Source organism: Natrix helvetica, assembly GCF_964273705.1.
Source record: "Natrix helvetica genome assembly, chromosome: 6".
Lineage (NCBI taxonomy): Eukaryota > Metazoa > Chordata > Lepidosauria > Squamata > Natricidae > Natrix > Natrix helvetica.
Window position 1 is genome coordinate 60,059,392 of NC_138553.1, and position 12,585 is coordinate 60,071,976.

At 36.2% G+C, this 12,585-nt stretch overlaps 1 protein-coding gene across 3 annotated transcripts in view; it reads left to right on the forward strand.

The window, feature by feature from the left end:
- Positions 1–12,585, forward strand: part of MDFIC (MyoD family inhibitor domain containing) — a 202,655-nt gene that overhangs the window by 75,304 nt on the left and 114,766 nt on the right. Inside the window, exon 5 of one of the 3 annotated variants that reach the window (XM_081957345.1) lies at positions 3,867–6,011. The exons of the other annotated variants lie outside the window; for them this stretch is intronic. Within the exon in view, the coding sequence (XP_081813471.1) occupies positions 3,867–4,108 (242 nt within the window). The 3' untranslated portion in view covers positions 4,109–6,011. Of the gene's footprint in view, positions 1–3,866; positions 6,012–12,585 lie in introns of those variants that run through there. 3 annotated transcript variants of the gene reach the window in all.

The following is a 12,585-nucleotide window of genomic DNA, read 5'->3' on the forward strand; positions in this document are numbered from 1 at the left end:
GTGTGTATCCTCAAGTAACCAGGCCAGATGCTATGAAAGAGTTTAGTAGTGAAACGAGCAATCTTAAAATTTCATCTGGAATAATTGGCATGCTCAAGAGGGGAAAGCACGGATATTACTTCGTCATATTTCTTTTTCTCTTTAGAAACAAAATAATCCTTCACCCAGGTGCCTCCTCTCTTCAAAGCTCACTTCTGCATTACATTTAGGACAACACATAATGTTTCTTCCCTTTTTAACAAACATCTCAGTTCTGATCAAGGGGTCACTAAATTTCCTTGATTCTCAAAGAGGGTTTTCTTTCTATTTGTGCTCTGAATGGCAGAGTTTCAGAGAGCCTTATGTCTGTTTTTGACCTTTTAAGGTCATCCAAAGGGTTATTGTACCTTCTTGAGCTTTGTCATGACACTTATTTATTGAGAAAAGATAATCTATAAATAGACATGAACAAAAAATGGTCAAATGGGTAAACTATTTAGAAGTATTTTTAAATGACACTGATAGATAATAGGATTGTGTTAACAAAATGATACAAAAATGTTATGGCATACACTGCGATCTGTTTAGATTATTTTTAAGGCAATTTTACAAAAGTAAATGAGGAATGTACAGGTACCAATAGTTCCTACTCAATGTTGGTAATCAGGATCAGCAACTTTGTTGCTAAATTATTTTGAAAAACAGTCATAAGTCACTTTTTTCAGTGCCACTGTAACTTTGAATGATCATTAATCAAATGGTTGTAAGTCAAGGACTACCCATGTTTTGGTATTATTTTTGTCCACACTAATTGTCCTACATCTGAGCTAATGTGTTAGTGGGTTCCTGCTGTACATGCATCTTATTGTAATGGCTGTTTTTGTTGGTATTTTTATGTTCTTTTCTGTTACTAAATTTTAAATTTTATTCTGGATGTTATATGCTACAGAATTTTGGAATGTATTGGCTTTAACAAATTAAAATACTAAGATGATGACAATGATGATATAATTATTTGTTGTTTTATTTTCACAATCATTGCTCTGCATGTAGTGCCATTGCTATTAATTTCATGGCTGTTTCATTTTCTTTAGTGGTAGTTATAATTTGTTGTAATTTCTTTCTTTCTTCCTTTATTTGGCGTTCATTGTCAAGATAGAGAAAAAAAGTTAAGCTAATCGTGAATTATCAATACTGAGACACCTATTTCTTCTTACATATTCCTCGTTTACATTATTTTTTATAAAAACCATGAGAGGAAATTGTTAGTTTTATTCTATGACAGTCTCCATGACAACCGTCTAATTAATCCCTATCAATCTGGCTTTGGTTCTCTTCACTGAACGTGTACTCCCCAGCTTCATTTCATGTGTCATATCTGCTAAGCCCTGGATGAAGGTCACTTGTAGGTATGGTTATTCTTCATGAAAAACATCATTTAATATATGTAAGCATTCTTCTTACTAGCTGGTTCTTCTCCCCCACCTTTTTTTTGTTACCAATGAACATTTTCTATTCATCATATTTATATATTACTGTCAAATATTTTTAGAAATGAGCTAACAGATAAACTAACAATTTAAACAAAATGCTTATGTAACACCAAATTAACCAGTGGCTAATTTCTTTTGATTGTGGATGAATCAAACATGCATCTCTCCCAACATTTTTTACATTACAGGTAGTCTTTGACTTACAAACACAATTGAGCCCAACATTTCTGTTGCTAAGCGAGACAGTTGTTAAGCAAACTTTAGCCCATTTTATGACCTTTCTTGCCACAGTTGTTAAGTGAATCTCTACAGTTGTTAAGTTAGTAACCTGGTCGTTAAGTGAATTTGGCTTTCCCATTGACTTTGTTTGTCTGAAGGTTGCAAAAGGGAATCACGTGACCCCAGGATATTGCAACTATCATAAATATAAGTTGGTTCCCAAGTGTCTGAATTTTGATCACATGACCATGGAGATGCTGCAATGGTCATAAGTATGAAAAACGGTCATGTCATTTTTTCAGTGCTGTTATAACTTTGAAGGCTTAGGCCCAGGGTACCTGCGAGACCACCTACTGCCACCAGAGGCCTTCCACCGTCCAGTACGATCCCACAGAGTTGGCCTCCTCAGGGTGCCGTCGGCCAGACAGTGTCGGCTGGTGACCCCCAGGGGGAGAGCCTTCTCTGTGGAAGCGCCTTCCCTCTGGAATGAGCTGCCCCCGGAGCTTCGCATAATCCCTGACCTCCGGTCCTTCTGATGCACCCTAAAAAGTTGGCTTTTCCAGCAAGCCGGCCTGGCCTGTTAATTTTAACTCATTTTTAAAATGTATTGTTCCATAAATTCGGTTTGGTTTTTTTGGATATATATATATATTTAATTTCTTTTTAACTTTTGGGATGTGTGTTTTTTAATGTTGTACGCCTGAGTCCTTTGGGAGAAGGGCGGCATATAAATCCAATAAAAAAAAAAGAAGTGTCACTAAATGAAATATTGGAAGCAAGGACTCGGTTCATTTATAAGTGACAAACTGAATAATCTCTTTGGAAGATTTTGTTTTCATTTTTCAACCCAACTTATTTTTATATTTTATAGCTAGCATTTCTTTATTAGCATGAAAGAAGATTGGCTTTTTTATTTTGGTTTTGGTTTTGCAGATGGATTAAGGCCATGCATAATATAGGGTAGTCTTGAAGTAAGAGGGATAAGTGCAGTGGTAAACATAAAAAGGATAGGAAATAGGAAAATATTATTTAAAATAATAACTATCATTGTTCCTGTTATGGAGAATGAATAATTGGCATGTCAATAATAATAAAATGATATGAATTTGGTGATATATAACAACATGTTCTTTAGGAGCTTAATAGCAATAGCACTTAGACTTATATACCGTGTGACAATGCTTTAAACTTCTCTAAGCAGTTTACAGAGTCAGCATATTCCCCCAACAATCTGGGTCCTCATTTTACTCACCTCAGAAGGATGGAAGGCTGAGTCAACCTTGAGCCTGCTGAGATTCGAAGTGCCAAATTGCAGGCAGCCATCAGTCAGCAGAAGTAATCTGCAGTACTGCATTCTAACTAATGCGCCACCCCACTCTACTGATTTCTCCAAAATCAGTAGAAAAAATCAATACAAAATTACAAAATCTTCCAAAGAGATTATTCAGTCAGTCACGTAATCCTATGTCTGCTGTGCCTCTGAACTTTACTGCTGTGCCTCTCAAATCTTTTTGTAGCATTTTTTTATTGATTCATTTTTATTTATTTGCTTCCTGAATTACTTTGCTCCAGAGGTTTTAGGCGCATATAAAATCCAACCCAATATAAAACATAATATAATCAATCTATCAAACTATTTATCAATCTATCAGACTAATCAGTATAGACCAGTGGTGGGATTCCAATTTTTTTACTACCAGTTCTGTGGGTATGGCTTGGTGGGCATGGCAGGGGAAGGTTACTGCAAAATCCCCATTCTCTCACGATCAGCTGGGACTCGGGGGGTAGAGAATAGATGGGGGAGGGCCAGTCAGTGGTGGTATTTACCAGTTCTCTGAACTACTCAAAATTTCTGCTACTGATTCTCAGAACTGGTCAAAACCTGCTGAATACCACCTCTGATATAGGCATATCTTAATCAGCAAAAGCAATCCAAAAAAGGTTTTAACTAAGAGTGGGGGCATTCTTCTTCATGAGTAGATTGTTGAAAGGAAGGTGAGCTAGCATGCAAAAGTGCTCCTCATATTATGCATGCATATGATGTGATGTGGGAAAAAAGAAAATGGTTTTGTTTACTCTTAAGGTGTTTTGTTTTCTCCAGAATGGTCATTCAGAATATAGTATGAAATTTCTGTTCTTCTCTTTATTCCTTCCCTCCCTGTCTACTTTCTCAAGATTGCTGTGTACACTGTATTTTGGCCTGCTTGTTCTGTGAATTCGTCACCCTCTGTAGCCTCATCCTGGAGCAAACCTCATGTGGCATCTGCTCAGGAGTGGCCTGCTGCTGTGGGGAAGAAGTGGGAGATGACTGCAACTGCCCGTGTGACATGGACTGTGGCATTATGGATGCCTGTTGTGAATCAGCAGACTGTTTAGAAATCTGTATGGAATGTTGTGGGATTTGTTTCCCATCATAAGTTTCTATTTATTCTGGCTTTTGTTGTTGTTGAGCTTTGAAAAACTAGAGACGGCTGTTCTCTGCATCTCTCTATTTCTAAGAAATTCTTTCCAAAGACACTATTAAATGTGCTCACAGCAACCTGCTACACACTATTAATCTCAGTGAAAAATTGAAGAGAATTTTTGAATAGTAGGCCATAAAGAATAAATGCAGGACAAATCATTCACACAAATGAAACAACAATTTGGTGGCTGTATCTGGAAAAAGAAAGAAGGGACAACTTCTTTGAATTTTTGTTGCTATTTGATCTTCCTTTTTATAGCTGGATAATCAAGAAAATTTATTTTAATGATTCTTGCTTAGAGAAATGTGTAACTGTTTTCAAGCAAATACAATTTGTTATGTCTTATCTTAAATATATTTTATGTTAACTGTAATGCAAATTAATTTATCTGATCTAGTCATATTATTAAGGTCTGAAGAATAATCTTGTTCATATTTTATAGTACAGCATTGTACATGTCTATTCTAAGTAATGACTGCAGCTTTAAAGTACTATTTACTTCTATAATTTTTGCATACCATGTGTAATATTATAAAGAGAACAGTGTAGTGGCGTAGAGGTGAAGGCGCTTGCCTCCCACTTGGAAAGTTCTGTCCTAGGGTGCAACTTATCTGCTGCGAACTCCACATAGGCGTCAGGAAGGGCATCCAACCATTAAATGCTGAACTCCATCCAGTCAGTCTGACTCTACCCCAAATTAAGACTCTACAGGGTCACAAAAAGGGAGTATATAATAGTCCCTTTTGTAAGTAAGAGTTAGGTTGGTTCTTCCTTCATTTCCCTCATCTGGATGATAAACGGTAAAGTCAATAAATGTAAGTAAATAATCAAAAATGAGGGAGAACAGATTATATTGAAAGAAAATGAAGCTAGATGTACAGAAATGCTTTTCCATGCAAACGGTTTAAATAGATTTTTAGAAAACATACAATAGTGTATGAAACCATTATGCAAGAGATTTAAACACAGATTTAAACACAAGAGATTTCATACAGTATTTAAAGTTGTTTAATGGTGAAGGAATGTATTTAGAAAAAGGTAATACATATCTTGATTTAAATATTCCTGAATTCTTCTCATGGAGCAATTAAAATCTAGTCCAATGGTTTTAATAAATAACATAATTTTCTGTATCTTGGAATATTATGTGTTTTCTGTCTCTTGGAATTTTTATTGTAATTAATAGCTTATATATACTATAGAGATCTATGTAGCTGTTCTCATTTATGTCAATATTTTCTTGATCTCAGTCAATTATTAATTATTTCCATTTAAAGAATAATCCATTTTATGATAAATAAAAATTAAAGTCTGAATTAGAAATAGTGATTTATCAATAATTACTGCTAAGTTTTTAGTGGAAAGAAAATGTACAGTATTCTCAATGTACCTGCTTGCATATGTTGAAAATTAAGTTAACTATTCTTATTTCATATTTATTGATGCTGCAACAATTGTTTCATTCCCAGGAGAGGTTTCTGTTTGATTTTTCATGATCTTCTCCTATTTTTTGGTCTTTGATAGATGTGAAATACTTTTGATAAAATTCTTTGATCTTGAATTTTAGTGCATTGGCAAATGAGTTAGGGGAAGAGTAGGAGTAACTTCTGCCCAACCCTTTGATTCTGAAAAATGTAGGTGGATACTGTGTCATTTATACTGACAGAATTTAAAGAACATTGTATAACCAACATTTTAAACAAAGTTTAAACCAAGTTTACACTGAGTAAAGAAGATCAATCTGTATGCTCTTAATTATAAATTTTGAAAAGTTGAAGCACATTTGTAAATGAGAGAGGCATTCTTTTCCTTGGGTTATTGGTTTATCTCTCTATTATTATGGCAAGAAAGAGAGATTTGTTACATATTGGAAGATCTTTCCTATTACAAAGCAAACAGCTGGACATAATCTTTGGATAAAGGGGAATATACTGTGCCCTGAGCAGTCATGCTTTCAGCCATCTATTTAATACCACACAATTATGTTTACTTTATTATTTAAAATGGATTAGCATTGCCAAACAAACATTACAGATCATTAGATGAAAGGAAGAACAAATGTACTGATTTTGTATTTAAGGTATGCTACCTTAAGCATTGCTTAACTTTGCTTTTTTAGAATGGGATTGTATATCAACTGTCTGTTAATTCAGACATATAAATAACTTTTGTGGCTAGCCTAGTACCATGTTTATCTGCTAAGACTACATTTTTATCTTCTTGTTGCTGGGGCATTTGCTATTTCTTGCTCCCTTGAGTACTTTAAAATTGCATCATACCATAGACTATTATGTCATTTTGAAATTAAAAATATACTACCATCCCATCATAGAAAGTGATTTTTATTTTTAAAGCAGATGCAAGGAAATGTATATACTTTTCTAAAATGTCAAAGTACTTAAATATAATAATTACATATGTATTCTTCAAATGGCTATATTTTTATTAGTACCTACTTCATCTGTAAAAATAGAAGTCTTCAGCTGAAACAGGAATACAGACGTTTCCATTGAGTTTAATTCTCTCTGGACTTTCAATCTTTACAAATGAAGTATGCAGATCACTGAAGAAATTATACCAAGTTGAAACAAACCAAATTATTAGGACAATATTTATCAATCTTTGGGACTTCAACTTCCAGAACTGAAGTTTGCATAGCTTAAAGTAGGCAAGGTTGTGATACAATCTTATGGGTTGGAGTGATGCGTGACCTGGATTTTTGTCTATAATGTCGTTCTCAGTTCCTGCTAATCTACCTCAGCAAATTGCAGTATGACTTTGATCTTTCCATGCTGTGGACTAACATCACTGTTCCACTCTCAAATTTTGGTATACTGTATTTTTGGAGTATAACACACACCTTAGTTTTTGAGGAGGAAAATAAGAAAAAAACAATTCTGCCTACCAGGTATTCATCTGACTAGCATCCTTAGTCTGGTCAGCTTCAGCACATAAGTTTGCTGGTTTTGAGCATGCACATTTTTTATCCCCTGGACTATGTATTCCAAGTGAGGCCACACTGATAAAAATCACCTACAATCATTGCAAACAATCATTCCTGAGGGCAAGTGAGAAGTCTATTTGGACCAAAAAGGAGTACACTTTCCTATCTAAACTATATCTGAGATCATCAAGCAGCATGATTGATTCTATTTCTATTCTGGAAACTTGGAGCAATAATACTAGCAAATTATCTACTCCACAGAAAAGTTGAAAGGTATACTCAAATGAGAAAATTCAAAGAAGATAGCCACAATTTGCAAAAAGAATGTGCTGCATTGGAGAGAAGTAGATTCTCCATTTCTTGAGAAATTGTTTTTGAAGCACAGACTCCATTTTGTTTCGTCTCTACTCTTCCAAGCCTCACTTAGATGTACCGGTATCCAAAGGGATGAGTATGCTAAAATAAAAATATTCAAAGCTTTTTTCCAGCCCTAATGAGGCGCTAACGAGTGAAGCGATCTTCCATGCTTTGCCAGCTTATCTCATTGCTGCTCCCTGTGATGATCAGCTATGCTTTAGAAGCTTTTTTTTCAGCCCTAATGTGGCGCTAACGGAGGGAGCAGCAATGAGACAAGCAGGCAAAGCATGGAAGATGGCTTCACTCGCTAGCGCCTCATTAGGGCTGAAAAAAAGTTTTGAAAAAACTACATTTGGAGTATAAGATTCTCTTAAAGGGGAAAAAGTGTGTACTCCGAAAAATACGGTAGTTCTAAAATATTAAGAGTTGTTACACTTCAAGCTTTCTCTAAATGCATGTTATTATTTGCACTGAGATGTTTCCACACAAAACTCTACAATTAAAAACTAAGCAAGAACCTATATTATATGTTTAATACTTCACTTCCAGCTTCTGTATCAAGGCCAACCTTTATTTATTTAGAAGTAAACATTCTGATAGCGTCTAAGGGGTAAAATATAACATGTACTTAGAAGCCTTTGAATGAAATGCAAAATTAGTTTAACATAAAGTGTTTTGGGGTCAGAGCCTTTGTGCCCTGTAATACTTGTTTTCGAATCACTCTGCCAACCTTTTGTTGCTTTGCTTACAACTGAGTCCTTGATTTGAAAAAAGATGAAGTAGGCTTCAGCTGCATTTATGAGAAATCATTGATTACTTCATTAAAAGTGTATTTTTAAATCATTCTAAGGTCAACCATGCACATTCCATTTATAATCCTAAATTGCATACATTTACATCACAAACATCTACCCTCCCTCTATTACCCATGTGTTTTCTTACAGTTTTATATGTTTACTAAGTAGCTGAACTGGATAGTAGTATCTAATATAGGGCAGTAATTAAATTTTTCCATTTGTAACAGTGGGGTGGTGATCCCTCTGTCTACACATTCAATTTGAGAAACTCATAGATTAAATTCCAGTGTTTGCTTTTTAACAATTGCATTTTTCCCAATGTATACTTATATAGTATTTTTATTTCTTTATGTTACAATATTGTAATGTTGTATTTATTGAGCTGTTACTGGTTAAGAGCAACTTTTGTCAATCTAGTGCTTTTGATATATGATTTTAAAACCCTAAATTAGCAACAGCCCTGTCATAACTTTACACTTGATTCTTTTCATGAGGGGAATGGGTTATCATATCTTTATTTATTATATTGATTTATAAATCTAAGATTTAATCTTAGAGATGCCTTTACTGACCATTCTGCACATAAAATAGGAAGGCATTTGTACAATCTATTTTAAATGATAAGCATATCATTTAGTAATGATGCACCGTATTTTTCGGAGTATAAGACGCACCTGTTTTCCTCTAAAAAGAGGCTGAAAATCTGGATGCGTCTTATACACTGAATACAGCATTTTTTGCCTCCTGAAGCCTCGCCCCTTCACCAAAATAGCCGTGCATAGCCTTATAGAGGCTTTCGGACAGCTCCTGGGGGCTGGGGAGGGCAGAAATGAGCAAAAATGGGGTGTTTTTTGCCTCCCAGGCCCCAACAGCACTCTATAAGCCTCCATAAGGAGATGCATGCAATTTCTTTTGACAAAAACCAGTCTATTTTTGCAAAAAACGGGCCATTTTTTGCTTGTTTTTGGCCTCCATCCCCCCCAGGAGCAGTCTGCAAGCCCCCCCCCCCAAGGCTATTCATGCCTCTTTTTTTGAAGAAAAAAAAACCCGGCCCGTTTTTGCGAAAAACGGACCGTTTTGGGGAGGTTTGCAGAGTGCAAAAACTTTTTTTTCCCCTTTAGGAAAGTTGTTTAATTAGAGGGATTATGAGAATTACATTGATCAAGTGCTGTCCCAGCAGAAACAAAGTTTTAGGTGCTACAGGTTGTCAGCTATTTCCTTCTCCAGCACATGGATAAATATACCTGGAAACATCTACCTACCTACTCTCTCTCTCTCTCTCTCTCTCTCTCTCTCTCTCTCTCTCTCTCTCTCTCTCCCTACCTACTGTATGTCTTTCTCTCCTCCACCTATCTACTGTATTTCTCTCTCTCTATTTTTCTCTCTCTATCCCTCTACCTACCAACCTACCTAATCTCTCTCTCTCCCCCTACCTATCTACTGTATTTCTCTCTCTCTCCCTACCTATCTACACTCTCTCCCTCCCTCCCTCCCTCTCTCTCTCTACTGTATTTCTCTCTCTCTCTATTTCTCTCTCTTTATCCCTTTATCTACCTACCTAACTACTCTCTCTCTCCCTCCCTCCCTAATGTATTTCTCTCTCTTTCTCTCCCTCTCTATCCCTCTATCTACCTACCTACTTTTTTAAAAAAATTGCCTCTTCAAAACCTGGGTGCGCCTTATACTCAGGTGCGGCTTATACTCTGAAAAATACAGTACCTTATTTTAACTCTACTTTAACTTTTCCCCCTAGAGAGTTTTTGTTTATTAGTGACTGATATCTCGAATGTGAGATAATTATTAAACATTGACCCATATTGATGTGCTGTTTTGTTAAACTCTTTTTAAGTTCATCAAGAACAATTCTATTTTAGTAAATAGATGCCATGAGTATCTGTATTTTTCAATTGTTAAAATGCCATGGGAAAATTCAACTGCTGTAGTCCAATCAAACAAATAAAAGTAAACTGGATATAAATTGCAAACAGAGTAGATAAGATGGGGATAAGCCAGGGATGTCTATGAGGGGAAAGGTGGACAAGGCAGAGGTTGAAAGCATGTGAATGAAGCCTCATCACTTTTTGCACATATCATGCATGCAACAAAGAGGAATTTCATAGCCATGATCACTCGTCTGACTTTTCAACCCCTGTCAGTGGAGGATTAGGGAAAGCAATCTAGCTATAATGTTGTTTGTTTATCTCTGGGATGAAAATGGTGGGGCACTCTGCAGATGTGATATACTGGTATATGTGATCACCTTGAAAGACAGGATGAGATGCAGCCAAGGTAACAGTTAGATAAAAAGAAACTTAGCCCATAGCAGGAATAGAGGTGAGGCAAGAATCTCAGACGGACCCACCTTAATTTCTTTGGCTATAAAGAGGATAAGAGGACAAATGTACTTTCACACTTGCAAGATTTTGTTAATATAACCTTACAATAAGGTAGAAATAGCTCATTTCCCTGTGTTCCCTTTCTGGTCTACTTTAGAAGTTGACATCAGGAGAGAGTTTTATATGGGAATCTTTGCCTAATACAGAAAACACTTTCCTGTTGTTAACCTTGGTATTCCTTGACTTAAAACCGTAATTGAGCCCAAAAGTGAGACATTTGTTAAGTGAATTTTGCTCCATTTTATGACTTTTCTTGCCACAGTTGTTAAGTGAATCATTGCAATTGTTAAGTTAATAACCTGGTTGTTAAATGAAACTGGCTTCCCATTAACTTTGCTTGTCAGAAGGTCGCAGGGACATTGCAACCATCATAAATATGAACCAGTTGCCAAGCACCCAAATTTTGGCCATGTGACCATGAAGGTGCTATAATGGTCATAAGTGTGAAAAATGGTCATAAGTCACTTTTTTCAGTAATATTGTAACTTTGAAAAGTCACAAAATGGACTGTTATATGTTGAGGAGTGCTGTAGTATATTATACAATGAAAAAATATTGCAACTACTTTCAACTCATTAAAAAAAGACAATGTGTGGATGGTGTAGATTTCCAATGTGTTGGTTTATTTGCAGAATCACAGAAGGTCCAGTTTGTTTGATTTTCAGACTTTGAATTATATTTGGATTAAATCATAGAGGTTCAAAACAATCTTACAATAGCGTCAGTGGTGGGTTGCAGATGGTACGGGCGTACCGGAGCCTGCCTGGAGCACCGGGTACCATTCCGGTATAGTGCTTTCGAGGGCCGACCTGCCTGCCCAAGATCCTTACCTGTCCTTTAAGCCTTTGGGGCTTCTGCGCATGCTCATGGTGCATACGGTGCCTGCGCAACACTCTGCCAAGCAGCTGGAGTGTCGCGGAGGCTTGCGGAAGCGTCGCAGGCAAGTACGACGCATGCGCGTGTCCATGTGGGTGATGCTGGGGCCATTCCAACTGTACCGGTTGGAATGGAATCCAGAACCCATCACTGATTAACATTCACCACTGAATAACATTGTAGTGGGAAGAAAATGGAAGACTTTTGCAATTATGGGCCAAGTCTCATCTTAAGACGGTTTGGATAAAGGAAACAATACTATATCCACAAAAAGTTTCATTTCTAAAAGAGAAAGAGAATTCTTTGATGCAAAGCTTAACAGTATGCAAATTTTGTCTGTGTGGGGGTGCCTTCAAGAGTCTTGACTTGTGGTGACTGCCTAGACCAGTTTTCTTGGCAGGATTTCAACCGTTGCCTGCCTGCTAAGACAGAGAGAAAGTGGCTGGCCCAATGTCACTCAGCTGGTTTTATGCCTAAGGCAAGTCTAGGAGGAATAGAACTTCTGGTTTCTAGCCTAATGCTTCAACCCGTAAACGAAAGTAGCTCTCATAAAGAACGTAATATTCCTTTTTATGATCGGTAAACATTGTTTTCATACCATTTCCTGATATAAACTTTAAATAATTTCCAAGTGCAGTGTTTCAGCATGACCCCAGAAATTGGCAAACTTGCTCTTAAGAGAACCAGTGAATTTTTCTTAATGCTGGAAAGCATTTATTTTTAAAAAAAAGTCCTTTGGAGTGTATTATAATGAAACTATTGGAGTATTGTGTTGGTATTGCTTTAGAAAACTGCATATTTAGTGTAAAATGAATTTTGATTAAACAATATGGTTTTGCCAGTGTACCTATAACACAAGCTTTTAATATACTTGTTTTGTGATGTGAAGGATAAACTCTCTGATTACATAATAGACTGCAAGAGATGGCTCATAATTTGCAATAACCTTCAAGGTCATGATCATTGTCTATAGCAGAAGAAATTAGTTGGTAACCAAGATACAAGCTTTAGTTGCAAGTAACTTTCTTAACTGGACTCTAAATATAGGTAAAATGAGGA